The following is a 19,538-nucleotide window of genomic DNA, read 5'->3' as shown; positions in this document are numbered from 1 at the left end:
TTGAAGCAAAATGCTGGTTAACTGGAATGTTTAGAAAATGGGTCAGCATCTCTGCTTTACTTAAGTTACCAGGGCAGTTTAAAGTTTTCCATTCAGCATCCTCACTCTTCCACCAAGTCCCTTTCTGATTGACATAACTTCTCAAACACCATTTCTTTCCTTGTCTCTGGTACTATTCTACCACATTACTTGGGTTTGCCAACACAGGTCTCATAAGCATCTAGACCTCTGTGGCAGAATATCCCGTGCTTAGCCAGGTGTGGTGGTGCATGTAACTCAGGAGGCTGAAGCAGGAGGATCACAAGTTAGAGGCCAGCCTGGGCAATTTAACAAGACCCTGTCTCAAAAGAAAAAGGGCTGGGAATGTAGTTCAGTGTAGGTCCTGAGTTCAATCCCCAGAATCATAAAGAAAAAGAAAGAAAGAAAACCTCATGCTTACTTAGTAACAGAACCAAACTGAATTTGGGGTTGCAGTGAACCCAGCTATGACTACATTTCCCAGCCTGCCTTGTTGCTAAAAGAGATCATATGATTGATTTTAGCCAATGACATACAAGCAGAGTGTTGGGTTTCTGGGAAAGCCCCTTCACCTTACTATCTGGGCAGGACCCCACCTTGGTCTTTCCCTGCCTACCCCTTCCTGCTATCTAAAATGAGAACAGGCCAGGTGAAGCCACTGTGGGCCAAGAAGAGACTTGAGAATGGAAACCAGCAATGCACCAAAGCCGGCAGAGCAGAAAGACCAGAGACGGGATCTCGGCTCAATTCCTCACTTGCAGCTTGTGAGGAATCAGTACTCTCTGGACTTTCTATGACAAACCAGTCAAGCCTCTTCCTAACTAATCCATTCTTGGGAGTCTCATTCCCACACCCAAACAACGCCCTGGGCACAATTTACTCAGGGTCTCCCCTTCTATAAGAAGAACCCAGAACTTGCACATTGGATACCCAAGGTCCTAGGTAAAGTCCCAGCACCAAGGGGGGAAAAAACTAAAAAAATTGCCCACCATGTTTTATCTCAGCCTCGAATGCCCCTCCCTTGGGAGGGAAAGCCACCATGCTCACTTCAGAAGACACTGGTCACTCGATGATCAGGCACACATCTGGTACTTATGGTGATTTACCTTTTAATGGGGGGGAGGTAACCAAGGATTGAACTCAGGGGCGATTAACCACTGGGTCACGTCCCCAGCCCTTTTTTGCATTTATTTAGAGACAGGGTCTCACTGAGTTGCTGAGGCTGGCTTTGAACTTATGATCCTCCTGCGTCAGCCTCCCAAGTTGCTGGGATTACAAGCGTGCACCACGTCTGACCTACCATTTATACTTTTTTTTTTTTTTTTTTTTTGTATTATGTTTCCTGTTTCCTTGGAATGCAAACTCCTAATGCAAGAACAGAATCTCACTTTTTACTTTAACTTCGATATCCTCAAATAATTCTACTGAAAAATCAAATACACCGAGGACCCCTGAAGTTCCCAAAATGGCAGCTACCAAGATACCAATGGCCTATTAACATGAAGGCATTACAATAAAGGCCACAGTCTAAAAATGAAATCCAGTATGAAGTAACGAATATGACCAAGGTCTCCAGCCTTACAGAGCTAGTTGGCAGCAAATAAGTTAAACCTGATGAAACCAAAACCTGTGAACAAAGACCTCTCTAGTAAACAAGGTGGCATCAACATAAACACTATATTACCTTTAAAATATCTATATTCATCTTGTTTCAAACAGTGGTAGAATTTTCCATAAAATATGAAACTTCCATTATCTTGCCAACACTTAAGGCATTAAGATGTAACACCAAAAAACAACAACAACAACAAAATTGAATAACCCAATCAGTAAATGGGCTAAGGAACTGACACTTTACAGAAATACAACTGATCAACAAACACATGAAAAAATGTTCATCATCTCAAGCAATTAGAGAAATGTAAATCAAAACTATGCTAAGATTTCATCTTGCTCCAGTCAGAATGGTAATCATCAAGAAAACAAGCAACAATAAGTGTTGGCAAGGATGTGGGGAATAGGTACACTCATACTGGTGGGACTGCAAATTGGTGCAACCACTCTGGAAAGCAGTATGGAGATTCCTCAGAAAATCTGGAATGGAACCACTATTTGACCGAGTTATCCTACTCCTTGGTTTAGAACCAAAGGACTTAAAATCAGCATACTACAGTGACACAGTTACATCAATGCTTACAGCAGCTCAATTCACACTAACTCAACTATGGAACCAACGTAGTTGCCCTTCAACAGGTGAATGGATAAAGAAAATGTGATACATATACACAATGGAATATTACTCAGTCTTAAAAGAATGAAATGATGGCATTTGCGGGTAACTGGATAGAACTGGAGCATATCATGCTAAGCAAAATAAGCCAAACCCAAAAAACTGAAAGCTGAATGTTTTCTCTGATAAGTGGATGCTGATCCATGGTGGTGGGAGGTGGGAGGGACTTTGGATTGTGCAGAGGGGAGTGACGGGTGGGGAAGGGGAGTGGGAACAGGAAGGATGATGGAATGAGAGACGTTGTCACCCTGTACAGATGTTTGATTACACTACAGGGGTGACTCTGCACCATGTCAGCCAGAGGAGGAAGTTGTGTTCCATGTGTGTACAATGTGTCAAAATGTATTCCACTGTCATGGATAACTCATTAGAACACATTTAAAAAAAAAAAAGAGAGACCATTCAGATGACCTGGGTAGGGCTCAGAAAGGGAGTGGATTCCTGTAATCCCAGTGGCTCTGGAAGCTAAGGCACGAGGATCATGAGTTCAAAGCCAGCCTCAGCAAAAGCAAGGCACTGAGCAACTCAGTGAGACCCTGTCTCTATCAAATGCAAAATAGGGCTGGGCATGTGGCTCAGTGGTCAAGTACCCTGAGTTCAATCCCCAGTACTCCAAGTGCCCCTCCCCCCAAAAAAAGAAAGAAAGGGAGTGAATTAAGGGCTGGGGTGTGGCTCAGGGGTACAGTCTGTGTAAGATATGCAAGGTCTGGGCTCCTTCCCCAGCACTGCAAGAAAAAAGAAAGAGGATGGATTCATTCAAATACATGACTTGTGCAAAAAGCAAAACCTATGACCTCCTGTTTGAAAAATAGGAGGTCAGTGTGCCAGCTTCCTATATCATTTACTGCAAAGATTACCCTGCAGCTAAAGTGATTTCAAAGAGAAACCCCAGTGCCGCCTCAGCTCAACAGGGAAGGTTCAGAAAACAATTTGTTGGTTGGATCTGCAGGCAGCGTTGATGAAGAGGCATCTGGTAGAACTACTTAGATGCCACAAATCTCTGCCAAAAAGAACACACCAGTCCTCAACAGCCGGGGGGAGGGGGAGACACTGACACGTGCGCTTATGGGGTACTGGTCCAGACACCTTGTAGAGATCCTTATCAAGTTCACCAGCATCTTCCTAGGAAGTCACTGCAGAAAAGCAATGAGACAGGGAACGGACTAAAAAAGGGGATCAGAGTACTGGAGGGAGGGCTTTTGCTGGAGACAGTCCACCAGCTAGGAGGCCGTGGGAACAACGCACTGGGCAGGGGGCTCCACAGGCAGCAGGCACAATACAATTTTGTATCCTTTTAGCACTTAGTATAGCAGGGACTTCAAAAAGCTTTTTGAATGAATAAATGTGCAGACAAGCAATAATCAGTAGACAAGAGCAAGACAAGAGAGATGTGCCCCCAACCAAGGCATCCGATGCCTGGCAGGATCAGGAAGGGGCAGGGTCTAGGAGGAGCCTGTGGGCAGGATGGGCCAGGAACACAGGCAAGGAGGTGCAATGACTTCTTGGGATCCCAGAGGAAGCGGGCATGAAAAGCTTCCTATTCCAGGGCGTGTGACATAGGGGTCTATTTATTTCAGGCCCAGCAGAGTCCTTGTTAAAGACTCAAGTCTTCTAAGGTGACCCAGTGGACACAGATTACAGAAAGCAGCCCACCCACTGGGCACTGGGCACTATAGGTGAACAAGAGGCCACTTTCTGGCACAGCAGCCTCTGACACTGTGTAAGGCACAGGGCTGTCCCTGACCCCAGGACCACAGAAGCATCTTCTATACCTCATCAGATCTTTGCACAGTCGGACGACATTGCCCCGATTCTTAGGAATTCACCCATCAGGGACAGACTGAACTGTCTTTCAAAGAGAACTGTTTATCCAAAAAAAGAAAAACAAAAATCAGTTGTCTCCTTTCTAAAATGATTGCCAATTTAGACAAGTATGTTGACCAGTGTCACAGGAAACGGATATGCTCTAGATTCCAAGAGGAGGGACTTAGAGGCCACTGCACAAATGGGGGCACAGTCGCCAGGTGCCACCTCATTTTCAAAACTGCCTTTGAATGCCGGGCATGGCAGAGCATGTAATCCCAGCAACTCCAGAGGCTAAGACAGGAAGATTCCAAGTTCAAAACCAAGCTATGCAACGTAGAATTTGTCTCAAAATATAAAACAACAAGGGCCTAATAATGGTAGAACACCCAATATGGGTGGGATCCTGCAAGGCAGGGGCCTGGGACAGAGTCTGAAAACCAGGAGCCCCGAAGGCATCCGCGTGCTTTGCACCTATTGACCAAGACAAAATTTGGCTCCATCTCAACAGTAGAGGCTATTCTCCGTGTTTACTGTATCTCTATTTGTTCCCTATATCTCCTGTTCATCCTGCACCTCCAGAGTTCATTTGGCATCTACTTGAGGTACCTTACTCCCCTATAGCCCAGATTCACAGCACACTTGGAGAAGTACACAGAGATCACCTCTGATGACCAACCACTAAACCGAAGGTAAACTCCAACACCTGTGCAACAGGCAGGAATTAGGGGGAATGCCCATTCTTCCACTTACTTGCTGTGTGGCCTCCAGAAAGTCACTTAACCACTCAGAGCTTAACTCCTCACCTAGTGTGGGAAGGAAACCAACAGGACCTACTCTACCACGCGGGCCCATTGCTGTTACAGAAAGCCAGAGGTCAGTCAGAGGCCCTAGGAAGAAAGTGGTCAGGGCACATAGTGCACGCCTGCCATCCCAACAACTGAGGCTGAGGCAGGAGGATCACAAGATCAAGGCCAACCCGGGTGACTTAGCAAGACCCTGTCTCAAAATTTAAAAACGGATGGGGACCTTCCTCAGCTCAGAGGTAGAGTGCTTTGGCCTAACATGTATGAGCCCTGGGTTCAACCCCAAGCAAAAAAAAAAAAAGAAAGAAAAAGAAAAAGAATCTAAACTAAGCAAACAAAACCTTAGGGTCCTCTCCTTAGAAAAACATAATAACACTGTCGTGTGCATTGTTGCCAATGATTCCAGGTGGTCAGTCGCCACAGCCTTTGACACTTAGACACCCAGGTTAAAACCCTGAGCAGCTGGGTGTGGTGGCGCACACTTGTAATCCCAGTAGCTTGGGAGGCTGAGGCAAGAGGATCACAAGTTCAAAGCCAACCTCAGCAATGGCAAGGTGCTAAGCAAATCAGTGAGACCCTGTCTCTAAATAAAATACAAAATAGAGCTGGGGATGTGGCTCAGTGGTCAAGTGTCCCTGAGTTCAATCCAGTACCAAAAAAAAAAAAAAAAAAAAAAAAAAAAACTTGAGCAGCTACCAACTCCTCTGCTTCTACAGATGAGGAAACTGAAGCCCCAAGATGAGCAGGTACCTCCAGCACCGAAACTAGAACCTAGAGTCCTGCTTCCAGTTCAGCCCTCTTTCAGCCAAGCTGCCTATGTTTATAAGCTAAAAACATATTCAAAGCACTTGTCCCTGCGTATAATAAACATATTTTTGTACAGAGTTTCCTTTACCAAACTTCAGATGACAATAACGTTTTCTGTTAGTGTGGCAAGAGGGGAAGTAAAGAAAAAAACACAGAAAAGAAACACACATAGCTGAGCCATTATAATTCAGTGTATAAAAAATAACTGCATTTTATTTCTCATTTATGAGTAGCCTAAGAGGTTGGTACCTTACATTCCAAACTAAGACCTATATTTAGAAAGCAGAAAACATAATCCCGCACTTTAAAACAGCCTTGATTGATTTCGGCAAAGCGCATCAACAGGTGAAACCATAAGATGAGAGGTGGACATGGAACTTTAAGAGTCAAGAAGGGCTGACGTCATACGAACCCAGGGCTCAACCTCAGCATCCCTGGAGCCGCAGCAACCAGGTTTCAGTACAGACATGACACCATCTGTACATGACGCTCTCGGGGAAAGAAGGACCCAGAAGTCAGTAGACCCAGACTTTAGGGTTTACTTCCACTGGAAGGGTTAGAGAAGCCAGTTCAATGAAATCCCGAGGCCAAGGGATGGGTGTCTTTACCAAGGGCATGGATGGGAACAGGGCACAGAAGTGCTGGCCATTGAAAACCTTAAGTACATGTGGCAACTCAGGGCAACTCATAAACCACATCTGGACCCTAATTTAACAAACATTTTGCAAACAATCAGGGATATCTGAATATGGGCCTCGTATTAGGTGACATCAGAGAATAGGTAATTCTGCTCGGGGGACGCAGGCAATGCGACTGTCCAAGAAGTTATCAATTATTTATACACACACTAAAATACATTGAAAAAATGACATAAGATCTAGAATTTGCTTTAGAAGACTTCAGCAGCAGCAACAAAAATGAACGAAGCCAGGTGGATCCTTGTTAACCATTGGATCTGGATGTGGGTCACCCGACAGTCACGCTACACACTCTACTTCTGTGTATGTTTGAAAATGTCCATGATTAAAAGGTAAAAATAAAACTATCTTTTGAAGTCTTTTCAGAGATTAAAAAAAAAAAAAAAATACGGAAGCAAGCCAGGTGTGGTGTTGCCCGCCTGTAATCCCTGCAGCCTGGGAGGCTGAGGCAGGAGGATCAAGAGTTCAAAGCCAGCTTCAGCAATGGCGAGGCGCTAAGCAACTCAGTGAGACCCTGTCTCTGAATACAAAATAGGGCTGGGTGTGAAGTGCCCCTGAGTTCAATCCCTGGTACAAAAAAAAAAAAAAAAAAAAAAAAGATGCAAAACTGTCTATTTTTCCTTGATTTCTTCAAGAGAAAATGTTCTTAAAGCAACCTGATCATTGAAGAGAAGCCAGGAGGACCTCTGGTTCAGGGATTCTCAGACCTGGCTACACATCAGAAACGCCCACAAAGCTTATCTCTACTACCAATTTTCCACAACCTGCCTCACACTCAAACTCTCCATTTCCCCCTGAGCAATGATCATTGTTTTTAAACACCACCAGAGATTCTGATGAAATCTAGTACCTTCCTACTCCAACAGCCCAGCCAAACAGTTGTTCAGCAGGGTTTGTGTTGCGAGCCCTCAGGGACAGATCACACAGGATCCCCCCTTCTCACTGCTATGCCAAGCTTAACGAAGTTCTCCACTTAAAGAAAAAGGGAATACCCAACTTGGTGCAAGTAATTTGCAAGGCTTTGATGTTCATTTTCATCAATGTATTTCCCACCAACATCTGAGAATACATTTAGTCATTTGTGTTGAGGTGGAACTTTACTGGGGGAGGAACCACCACCAAGTAAAATTTCCTGGAAAAAAAACAAATGTACCTGAATAGCCAAATGGGCTCTCACCAAGCAAACAATCAGGGGGAATACCTTTCCTTTTACTCAGCAAGCCCAGGAAAAAACCCCAAGTGAACCACCTAGGGCCAGTACCCTGGAAGTACCTGGCTACACCTGAGCATACCTGGGTTACCTGAGCAAACCTGGTAGTCATGCCTCTCAGCAGCCACCATCTGACCCCTGGGTAACCAGAGAAAAGGGAGAAAAGAGGAAAAACTCACAACTCTAGCCTTGTTCTCAGAGTATCACCAATGCTGGGAACAAACTCCTAACCACAAAACTGATCAGAAACATGTTAATACAGGTCAGCAAGGCTAGGAAGCCAGTACTCAACATTCACGAGATTAACGATCTCAAGTCCTTAAAACCACTCCCTTTCAACAAACCCTATCTGCATTTATCCAGACTGACACCCATCACCCCCCCACCAAACATGACTCCCAGAATCCAGTGCGCGGCAGGGAGAGGGTGGGAGAATATGGGAGTTCCTCCAGGTGAGCTGTCACACCTACCGCCTAAGACCAGCTTGCCACTCCCAGGGCTCCAGGATGAATAATCCTCACAGTCTGACAGCTCAAGGTGGAGTTGGCATTTAACATTTCAGACTGTGTGTTTGCTGGGTTACTTTTATGTGCACCAGCATTATGGCAAACAGATGCAGGCATGCTGTAACCTGCAGAATCCTTTACATCAAACTACAAGTCCTCTCCACTACTTTATCGGTGACAGCCTCTGGGATCCTGATGGGCAGGCACTTCCTTCTCTAAAGTCTAAGTCTAGATTGCTTGCTCAGACCTTTCCTTTTTTATCACAAGGACCCGCCTATTCAGAAGCTTTTAGTTTCATAGCCTGGGTCTTTACCGGGGCGCAATGAATCTCTTAAATTTCTAGAATATCTTGAAGCACTCGACAGAGCTGAGTCCAAAGGTCAGTCTCCAAATGGCCGATCTGAGAAATGGAGGGAAGGAGCTGAGCTCCATGGCACATACCTGTAATACCAGTCACTCAGAAGGCTGAGGCAGGAGGATTGCCAAGTCCAAGACCAGTCTAGGCAACTTAGCAAGAATTAGTCTCCAAGTAAAAGAGTAACAAGTACTGGAGATGTAGCTGAGAGGTAGAGTGTACCTGGGTTCAATCCCTACTCAAAAAGGAAAAAAAAAAGAAAGGGAAGAAGTAGATGCCTGAGGACGAGAGAGGGCTTCACTGACCTGGGACGTCTTCATTTAAACTGGCACGCTGGGTATTATAGCTACTTAAAAATAAGGACCTGCAGAAGGAGAGCCCAGAAGACGTGAACGTGCACATCCGCACACTCCATCCCATCGGAGTCAGGCTACTTGGTGGCCACCCTTCCTCCTCCCAGACACCACCCCCACCCCACCCGCCTGGAACATGCACTCTGGGTGAGCAGCATGTGGACACACACAACCAGTCCGAGCCAGGAGAACCATGGCTGTCCCACCTCCTCATACAAATTCTTCCACGTCAAAGACAAGAAGAATATCCTCAGGCTCAAAATCAAACAGAAACATGTTTTAAGACACAAGGACCCGAACCCTGCCTAGCCACAGGCCCCGTGCAAGGCAGTCCTGCACCAGAACTTGAATGTGCATGAACAGCAGGACACCAAGACTGGAAAACACAGTGATGAGAACACTCTGTGGATGGAGCTTTTTCTGGCAATTTATTTTAACCGTGGAAACACTGCTTTCCAGAGCTCCTATCTCTGGTGCACCTATTATATTCCTTAACACACAAGTAAAGCAACTTATTAAAATCGTCTTCTTTTAGCCAACCATGAAACGCAAGCTAAGAATTTAAAGTCAGAATTCAACTGTTTTAAAAGTCATGCTGAGCTGGGCATGTGGTGGATATAAGTTCATTTTTGGTGGAGAAAAATATGCAATAAACTGTTTCCAGACACAAGAGCCTTACCTGACTCCTCTCTTTGTCCACTTTCTTAAAACACTTATTCAATGACAAATTATGTCTCACGGAGTTTTTCCACCCAGTAGGTGCATTCGCAAAATACGGAAAATGTTCCAAGATCCAGTTGTAGATATCCTTCACTGGCAGGCGCTTGGTTGGAGAGTCCTCAATGGCCATAAATATGAGGCAGCTAAAGGAGTAGGGGGGCTTGCAGTTGGGGTTCTGCCTGGCATCGTAGGGCATGTCAGAGTGGGCTGGGGATGGAGGGGTGTCGTCGTCCAGGTCCTGGACGGGGCTGACACTCCTGAGGACCGACTCCCCAAAGCTCTTCAGCAAGTTCTTGCTCTCATGCAGCCAGTTCAGGTTGGTCAGCTCTTCATCTTCCATGGTCCCCTCTTCTAATCTGATGTCAGGCAGAGAAAAGTCGAGGTCATCGTCTTCCTGAAGGGCCTTGGAGAAACCACTGCCCCGGTAACACTGACTCAGTCCACTGGACACACTAATTCCTGAGCTTTCTGGCTTCTTACTGGCAGGCATGACTGGACCCATTTACGTGAAGGCTCCTGGGAGAAAGAAAGCAAAGACAAATGCATTAGTGAAACTCAAATCACAAAGGCAGCACGGGCCTAATCCTCCCCCAGCCCACCGAGCCTCCTCTCAAGGTCCCAGCTACATAAGGACCCCACTTTATGACTCCCACACTGAGCCACACAAACCCACAAACCCACCACACAGAGACAACACTAGCAAGAAAAATCAGTCCACTGTTTAAATAGCATGGTAACCCAATATTCCTTAACATAACTGAAAATAATTACACCATCTTTAACGTGCAAGTAAATCATAAAAAGAATGAGAAATTTCACCATCTCCCTAGATCTACGAAGACTTTCACCATGACCAGGGGGAAATCAATTATTACTTGGTGTCCTGGTTTCTCTGTAATACTTGAAGACATAGTATATAAAATTCTTTTGAGCTTCGTGATAAACGACAAAATAAGTACAAAGGAAAACTCCTATAGCTTTGTGCAACCAGTCTCATTGTTTATCTTAAAAAAAAAAAAAAAAGGAAAATACCTATGGCATTTATTTTATTATGTTTTTGAGATGGGATCTCCCTATGATGCCCAGATTAGCCAGATTAGCTGAGATAATAGGTGTGCAGCTGCTGCCCCCAGCTAAAAAATACGTATAAATTAAGGCCAATGGTTCCAGATTGAGTTCAGCCATTTCCATATAAAGATCATCACAAGGACCTTGGAACTAAATCTGTGGCCACAGGGACCATTAATTTGGTTGTTTTAACCAATTCCCCCTACCCCACACGAGTCATGACCAAAAACTGCAAACTTTTCAAACACAGCCTCAGCAACTCAGTGAGGCCCTAAGCAACCTAATGAGACCCTGTCTCAAGATAAAACATAAAAAAGGGCTGGGGGGGAGTGGCTCAGTGGTCAAGCTCTCCTGGGTTCAATCCCTGTTACCAAAAAAAAAAAAAAAAAAAAACTGCAAACTTAACAACATTTGGCAAGTCTGAAGAGGATGACAAGGAATTTTGTGGATTTGAACTTGAGTATGAAGCACATAAAATTTTATTGGGACGCCACACCCAGAATGCAAAAGCAAGAAATTTCAGACAAATAAATGGGAATGAAAGATAAGCCATTAACTAAAATTGGACCTTGTTGGGGAGTGCAGCTGGCAGCTTCAAGGCAGGAAGACAAATTCAACAAAAACTGTTACAGTATTCTATTCCCTCCCCGCACCCACCCACCCAGAACCATCCCTATTTTAATCAGTGACCCAGAACAGGGAGTAAAATATCTGATGAGAAAAACAAAGAGGTGGCAAATCACAAACAGGACGACCCCCACAGATAAAAAGCACATTCAACCCCCTAGCACTCAATATAAGCTAGAAGAGTGAATGTAACTAAAGTCTTCCACTCTCCCTTTGTACCGCCCAAACAATGTGTTTAGTTTATGAAGTGTCTGTTTTTAATTTTTTTCTCTTGAGTAAAAAGATCAAACGATTTACCTAGAAAAATGAATGAACACATCAAAAGCAGAGACGAAGCATTCTAAGCCTCTAAATGTCCATTCCCACCACTTCTGAATTAACTGCCGCTTCAGCTTGGCAAGCTCTAGCTTGGGCTTCTAGAAAGCGAGAGAGATGTGGGCAGCAAACCACCAGCCAAGCACAGCAGTAAACTACAGCACTTTCCCTCTTACCTGCTAGACCGGTGGGAGGGGCAGCTCTCTGGAACTGCTGCCAGATGTCCATCTTTAAGGAGAGAAAACTCCAATGGGGCATCATGGCCCAACCCAGGCAGGACAGACCGGATGCCTTGGGTTCATCCACTGGAGTATTTCTCTCTGACAAGGAAGCTACTGAGTTCTACATGACACATGCTAATTTAAAAAAAAAAAAGCTAGTATTTCTAGGTTTGGGGATAGGACAGACTTCTGCCCGCTATTGCTTTTAAACTATTTATGAATGAATCAAAGCCAGGTTTGTCTCAAAAGTTTCCTCAGACCCCATCAGAAAACGTCCTGATTTCCAGTACATCCACAGAGTAGACACAAAAGAGAACTACCCAGCCACTGAAGTCAACTTCAGCTCCAAATGAAAGTTTTATGTCTCCTGAGCTTCTAAACAGGAAAATTATATCATGGCTGACAGTAAAGTAATTTAATTGCACTGTTGCTATGACAACACGCTGCTCTCTTTCTTTTTAATTTGCTTATTTGTCAGTAGCTTCCCAAAGGAACTAACACGCTATTCTCCATGTTTTCTTTTGTTTTAAACAAACATCGCCAGAAATGTGGTTATACTAGGAAAAAAATGGCACTGTCAAGAAAAGAGGGTTTGGGGGTTCCAAACCCTCGGATCATTTGTCTGTTTTGTGCTACCCACAGATTCTCTGCGAACTGCATCCCAATAAATCCCTCATTTTATAGTAACAGTATGGATGGCTGCTGATCACTAGTTTCATGTTTAAAAAAAAAAAAAAGAAAAGAAAAAAAAAAAAAACCAGTTCCCAGAAACCACAGCTGAGGAGTTTTCCATTATTATACTCTACATAATCGCCAAATCTTTTTTTCCTCCTATTTGGTGGAGCGGGGTGGGGGGGAGTCTGGATCATGTGAGCCCGCAGTTAAGCAAACATTTTTAATCTGCTGCCAATAAGGTTGCTCCACCAATTCGCAATTAGTTTTCACTAGTGACCTCCTTACAACTTTTTAGGCTTGTTATTGGCTTACATTCCCTCTACACACAAAGACACGCGCATACCCTCTTTGTGTATTCTTGGGTTTTCTAAGTGACTTGTTTTCTTTATAGATATATGTATATATATATATATATATATATATATATATATATATATATTTCTTTTTTTTTTTTTTTTAAGGAGAGAATGCAGCGAGAAGGCTGTTTCTTGCCTGGTATCACAACGTCTCCAAATAACTGACAAAGACGTTACGGCCCAGCTCTGAACAGATGTTCGATGTGAACTTTAAAAAGTTGAGAAATTCCTCCCCAGTGGAGCTGGGCAGTCTGGAGTTTGGGGGCCCGGGGACAACCCCCCCCCCCGCCATGCGCGCGCGCGCACGCACGCGCTCCACTCGGGTCTACTGTACTTGTCAAAAACATTTCAAGGGGACCAGCGGAAGCGCCGATTGGCCGCTTCCTGCGTCAATCAGCGCCGTTGCCAAGCGACGGGAAAACTGCTCTTCTCCGCGCACACAGGGCAATTGGGAGCTCGCATACCTTCACTGCCGGTCAGATGTCATAAACCTTTTATTGGCTGCACGGCGGCGAGCCTTAAAAACAGATCAATAAAAGCCCGCCGACCCCCAACTTATCCGGAACCCAAGACGGGTTTCAAGGAGATGGGGTGAGGAGGGGTCGGGCCTTGGGGGTCTCGGGAGACGTTCATTGCGGGTGCCAATCTTGCACAGTTTGGGGGGGAGGGAATCTTTGTTAGGAGCCTGTTTTTCGTCTTGGGGTCTCCCCTGGATGGGCACCCCTTCCCCGACCCGAGCCGCGGGGATCCGGTCTCCGCAGACAATACCAACTCTGCCTCTGGGGTCTTCTCGGCAACCGAGGCACCGGGAAACAGCCCGCACGTCGGGGCAGGAAACTCTTCGGCCCGGGCAACTTCCCCGCTCCGGGGCTCGGCTCTCCCCGCCCGGCCAGGCCCCCAGCCCGGCCCTCACCAGGAGCTGCGGAGTCCCTGGTCTTCCGAGAGCGCCGAGGTAGTCACCAGGGCCGCCGCGGACGAGTCCCCCGCCCGCGTCCCCCCAGCCCTCGGGCGCCGGCGGGAGCGAGCCGCAAACTCACCTGGCCGGAGCAGGGCACGGGGGCGCGGGGGCGCCGCTGCCCTTCAGCGGAGCCGACAAACTTTCGCGGGCGCCCAGCGGGCATCGCTTGGTGGCCCCGCTAAGGACGCGCGGGCGCGGCGCGGCGAGCCCGGGGCGGCGGGCGGCGGGGGGCGGCCGCGGGCGCGGGCGGCAGGGGCGCGGGGGTCGCGGCGCGGCATGGGACCTGCGGCGTCCGCCTGGCGCGCCGCGCGTCCTCCCGCCGGCCCCGCCGCTCTCCCCGCCCCGTCCCGCCTCCCGCTCGCCTCCGCCGCGGCGCGTCGGGCCGGGGCGCGCCGAGCGGCGAGAAATTGTTTCCACTGCAAACAAAAAAAGGCGACACATGACCAGGCAGGAGGAGGGGAAGCGCGGGGAGGGAGGAGAGCCGAGGGGAGGGACGGAGCGGAGGGGGCGGAGGGAGCCGGAGAGAGGGAAAACGTGGGCCGGGCCGCCGGCGGCCTGGGGCGCTGGGCGCGGACCCGCCGGGGCGGCCCCTCTCCTCCCCCGGCGCCTTGGCCTGTCCTGGGCCCGGCGCCCTGGCGCGCCACGAGCGCAGTCTGGGCCTCGGCCCGGCCGGGCTGCGCGGACTCATCTTCTGCCTCACCGCTGGACCCAGGAGGTCGGCGTGGGCTCTGCGATCGGGGGCAGCTGCGGCCGTGGGCAGCGGGACAGGTGGGGCGGGCGGCGCGTGGCCTGTCCCCTCCCCTGGCTCGGGCCGCACGGGCGGGCCGGCGCTGCACAGCTGGCAACGTGTCGCCCGGAACGCTCCTACCCCATCCGCATGCCTTACATGGCTCGAAAGTAAAAATAAAAAGAATTACGATGCGAGCGAGGCTTATGAGGGTGAGGAGATTCCACTTCTCTCAACTACTGCGTCTTGGCAGAGCTCCCAGGGCCGCCCGGACCCTCCTCCGGCGCCCACCCCGTATCCCGGGAGCAAAGGCACCCCAGCTCCAGCCCAGGTGCCCAAGTGTCTGCCAAGGGAGGGAGGGTGGCCATTACAGAGTAAGAGGCGGGCCCTAAAGGCCACGCCGGTGGGGCCTCTCCAGTGGGTTGTGCTCAACGCCCCTGCTGACTTGTAGGCCTGGAGCGAAAACAAGTCACGTCTTCATTATAAGCTCCCAAGAACCGGACGGACAGTTTGCAAGCCACCCAGCAAACTGCGCAGTCACTTCTCCAAGTCTCCAGGCACCTCCAGAGAATGGCCACCCACTGTTAACGCCACATCAACCAGCTGCCTTTCCAGAGGATGAAAGCAGAGAGTCCAACAGGACACCCTGCTGGTGACATAAATAAAAATATGATTGCACATCACTCCCAGGTAGCTAAACTGGTAGGTTCCTCTACAGCGCAGCAACACAAGGCACTCCTCCTGCCACCCCCACCTGACTGAGCTCACCTGAGCCTGTGGACAGCTATTGTGATCTGTATGAAAACTACAGAGAAACCAGCCATGGGAAGCCCCTCTACAGGCAGTACCTTTTAACCTCGTCAAAATGAGGAGGGAAGAGAAGTGGAGGGAAATACCAGATTTCTGAAAAGTTTGTTTCAAAATATAAGAAAACCCATTCGAGAGCCACCCTATAACAAACCAAGATCATGGATGGTGAGTCCACACCAAGAGCATACCTTTCAGACTCACCCAGACCTCTTCCCAGCACTCTGGAGACCATTCAGAGGTGGAGGCCCAGAGTGGCCTAAGTCATCCAGCCCCACCCCTTTTATCACTGAGCACATGATGTGACCAACCCAGAGTCACCAAGTAAAAAGGTTGGGGGTGGGGGAGAGACAAATTAGGTCATCTCTGAAGTCTCAGGCCAGAGATTCTAAGGGTGGGAACTAGCAACCAAAGCAAAGACAAGACAAAGTCAGTCTCAGTGGCTCAGGATACTGTAGGTCCCACCCCTCCATCTGCATGTCACTTGAGAGTGCTTAATCTCCAACAGAGTAATCATCAGAGCTGACATGATGAACCTTTGTCCAAGCCCCTTTAGGTAGAGACTTTCGTCACAACTCATCGCAGGCCTTCCATCCCAGGTCCTAACCTTCCCAACCCAACACACTCACAGGAAAGCTAGAAATCTGTTTAAGTAGGAGAGACAGATTATTTTCGCCGCAGTCCTTCCTGAGTTCAAAAAGAGGTGATGTGAACATGAAATCTATCATTCTTAAAACTCTGTACAAGCTCTTAGCTCCTAAAATGTGAACCAGTCATCCCAGGTGAACAAAACCTTATCACACATAGCAAGCTTGGGCCCTAAGAAGCCACGGCAGAGGTGGAGAACGGTGAGGTGAGCTGCCTTCAACAGCTTGCCTGTCTTTCCCTCTGTGGGTTTTTGGTTTCTTGCATTCACTGACATATTTCTAAATCTCCCTCTCCATTACAGGAGTTGCAAGAGATGTAAAAGATGTTACCCTGAAAAGAAAGTGGTGGGCCGGCCCTGCCTGATCCACAAGGAACACGTGTCAAACTGTCTCTCTCTGGAATGGGGGCCCAGACCTTTGCTGCAAGCCACAATGGGCTTTAGAGTATACTCTGGGATGTGCTCCCTGCCATAGGGTGCAGGGGCCAAATTCATTCAGGAACTGCCTCATTCTCAATTCTCCTTTTGAACTTTCAAGTAGCCCTGTGTGTCCTAGCCTGCCCCCCAGAAATGTCAAGCAAGTTGAACCATTGAAACCATTGTACTACAAACACACTTGACAGTAGAATCCTATGTGTGCCCTGGAACTCACTTTGGGAAACACTTATTTTTTGATTGGGGATTTGGTAGAACCATTCTGTCGTCCCTTCTGGTCATGGGCTAGAGAGCCCATAAGTATTTGGGAGTCAGAGGCCTGAATCCTAGCCCATTCAAATCCAGTCTTGATGGGGCTCAGTTCTTCCTCCAAGATTTATTCATGGGATGGTTAAGAGTCCCTCTCGAGGCAGGAACAACCAAATGGATAAGCAATGATAGCTTGGCTGGGAAGACTCAAGAGACTTACAGAATGAGAAAGACCCAGGCAGGTCTAGAAAGAGGGGCTACTTGTCAGGCATCCTTCAAACAGTCTCTAGTAAAAGATACATAAACCAGAAGCAGTGGTGCACATCTGTAATCCCTGCAACTCAGGAGACTGAAGCAGGAAGACTGCAAGTTCAAGTCCAGCCTCAGAAACTTAGTGAGACCCTGTCTCAAAGGTAAAAATAAAAAGGGCTGGGAATGTAGCACAATGGTGGAGCACCCCTGGGTTTAACCTCTAGTACTGGAAAAAAAAAAGGGTAGGGAGATCATGAGAGGAAGCCCAGAGCAGGCAGCAGAGCTGTCTGTGTGGAACTGGAGTGTCTTCTGGAAATTTTTCTCTCCATCTCTCATTCCCTCTGAAACCATGTCTTTTCTCTTTCCTTCCATATATACTGCTCTACTCTTCTCCCTGCAGGTAGGCTTCCTTGCTGATAGCCACACACGGATGCTAGTGCCACATCCTGAGCCCTTCTGACTTTTAGATCCACCATCTCCAGAAAGCCTCAGGTTTTCCAATGGCTAGTTTAGATTCTCAGGGAAATAATCTCATTGTCCTAACCTGAGTCAGGTGATTCTGCCTCCTCCTAACAGCTGAGACAAGGGATATGGTGGGGCACCTGATGCAACAGGCCCGGGAAAGGGAGGGGAGATGACTTTGAAAGATATCTAATAAAGATGGCATTTGACCTGTGGAAACGCGGAAGGACTGTTCTAGACCTAAACTTCTCAACTGGGGATGCCCATCAGAACCAGCCAGAAAGCCACACCTCCTAGGTCCAATCTCCGAGGATAGAGCCCAGCTATGTGCACTTTGAGAAAGTACTGTGGGATAATTCTGCTTATAAATTGCTGTTCCAGGTAGGACTAATAAGTGACATATTTATCAAATATGACTTATCTATTAGAAGATGCTATCATTCATTGAACAAATATTTGCTATTTAACAATTACATGACATTGCATGGGGTGCCAGAAATATGAGGTCTTTGTCCTTCCAGAGCACAGATTATTGGTAAGTGTGCAAGCGTCCTACCACAAAGCATTACCAGCATTGAGAGGTTCCCATACACTGAGTTTGCAGAGTAAAGGAGCTTGCTGGATATTCTGCAGCCTAGAAATTATAGTATTAGAGATAGGATTCAAAAGATGAATGGGATGGTGGATCCAAGGTGAATTTGGAGAGAGGAAAGGAGAAAATGGAAGAGCAAAAGCTGGCAGAGTGGGCTGAGATGTAGCTCAGTGGCACAGTGTCTGCCCTGCATTCACAAAGCCCTGGGTTCGACCCCCAGTTCCAAAAAAAAAAAAAAAAAAAAAAAAAAAAAAAAAAAAAAATAAAGCTGGCAGAACAACTCAGAAATGACTGCAGTGATCCATGGGGGTGGAACTTGGTGGTAGATCACATGCTTAGGCTCAGGTTTGAGCTCCAGCAACAAAAACCAAGGGAATGAGGACTGTTTTCTTTTTAAATGTATCTTTAGAAAATTGGGGAGAAAGTGGTAAATAAGCAGTTTCCTCCCCCTGAAACAGCTATCAGTAATTTTTTCTTTTGTACTTCTTTATACTTTAACCTTTCTGCAATGACTGCTCATCATATCTGTAACGTTCTAGTGGTAAGGTGGCCTTTCTATCAAGCAGTTCTTCCGTTACTTGAATGTGCATCAGCATTACCTAGAGGGCTGATTTAAATGCAACTAGCTGGCCCCCACCCCCAGAGTTTCTGATTCTGAAGGTCTAGGCTGGGCCTGGAGAATTTGCATCTCTAAAAAGCTCTCAAGGGCTGCTGCTGGCCTGGGAACTACACTTTGAAATCCCCTGAATTCTAGAAAAATGGGTGAGATTGGAAAAAATGAAGGCAGGAGAGTCTTCAAAGGAAGAACCAAGATGATCTGTCAAATGATTGAATATGAGAAGAAAGGAAGAGATTAAAGTCAAAGATAACTCTTTTATCACGGGTTGACCAAGAGTCTCTTTGAGATAATGTAAGAGAATGCCATTTGTCATGCTTCAAAAAGAGCCTCACTTCTTTCCCTTCTGTGGAGAAGAGAGACCTGGAACCTCTTGTTGAGCTGGAAGGGTTGGCCCTCATGTGGCCTGCTGGTCACTCTCCCTGGAGGATGTTTTCCTCTTGTGTCTTCTTGGTGTTTATCAAGATTCTGAAGGGTGGGACCTGGGAAAGTCTTCTTAGAATTTCTCCAGCAGGGAGGAGAGCCCGGAGGCTTGTTCCAGGAGAAAAGAAGGGGTGGGGAGCGAGGAAAAGTAGAGCTGAACAGGTAGAGCGAAGCTCATTAGCTCAGGTGCCCCAGCCGGACCTGGACTTGTCAGGTCACCTGCTAGAGGCAAAGTGGAAATACGGAACCTACCAGCTCCTCCAACCATAAACACAAGTGTGAGCTGATGATCTAAAATCCAGGTTTAGTCAAGTCATGTAGTCAACAAGTATTTATTAAGCATCTAGTGACTCTGTGCCCAGTGTACTGAGTGGAAGAGAGTTAGAAGGAACCAGGGGAAATAAAATGTGGCACAGGCCATCAAGCGTAGGAGTCTGGGCAAGCGTTTATGAAGCAACCACAAAGAAACAAACACACACCACACCTAACACGGAGAGCAGAGATGCTGGGGCCTAGCAGTGAGACCCTTGCCAGGTTCACACT

At 47.3% G+C, this 19,538-nt stretch overlaps 2 protein-coding genes across 9 annotated transcripts in view; one reads left to right on the top strand and one right to left on the bottom strand.

Moving 5' to 3' along the window:
• Positions 1-19,538, bottom strand: part of FOXN3 (forkhead box N3) — a 403,349-nt gene that overhangs the window by 225,916 nt on the left and 157,895 nt on the right. For 7 of the 8 annotated variants that reach the window (XM_079129282.1, XM_079129288.1, XM_079129289.1 and 4 more), the window contains one exon: positions 9,526-10,082. In XM_079129282.1, the coding sequence (XP_078985408.1) occupies positions 9,526-10,068 (543 nt within the window). In that variant the 5' untranslated portion in view covers positions 10,069-10,082. Of the gene's footprint in view, positions 1-9,525; positions 10,083-13,865; positions 14,013-19,538 lie in introns of those variants that run through there. The other variant, XM_079129285.1, reaches the window with a different exon arrangement.
• On the top strand, positions 10,853-18,366 carry LOC306653605 (uncharacterized protein; the record flags this gene model as incomplete). Its single annotated transcript, XM_079126646.1, has 3 exons — positions 10,853-10,897; positions 13,484-14,725; positions 16,270-18,366. The coding sequence occupies 3 exons, from the start codon at positions 10,853-10,855 to the stop codon at positions 16,285-16,287; spliced, it is 1,305 nt and encodes a 434-aa protein (XP_078982772.1). The 3' UTR covers positions 16,288-18,366.

The sequence above is a fragment of the Sciurus vulgaris genome, assembly GCF_902686455.1.
Source record: "Sciurus vulgaris genome assembly, chromosome: 2".
NCBI lineage: Eukaryota > Metazoa > Chordata > Mammalia > Rodentia > Sciuridae > Sciurus > Sciurus vulgaris.
The sequence above is the reverse complement of the archived record's forward strand: the minus strand, read 5'-3'. Positions and strand labels throughout refer to the sequence as shown.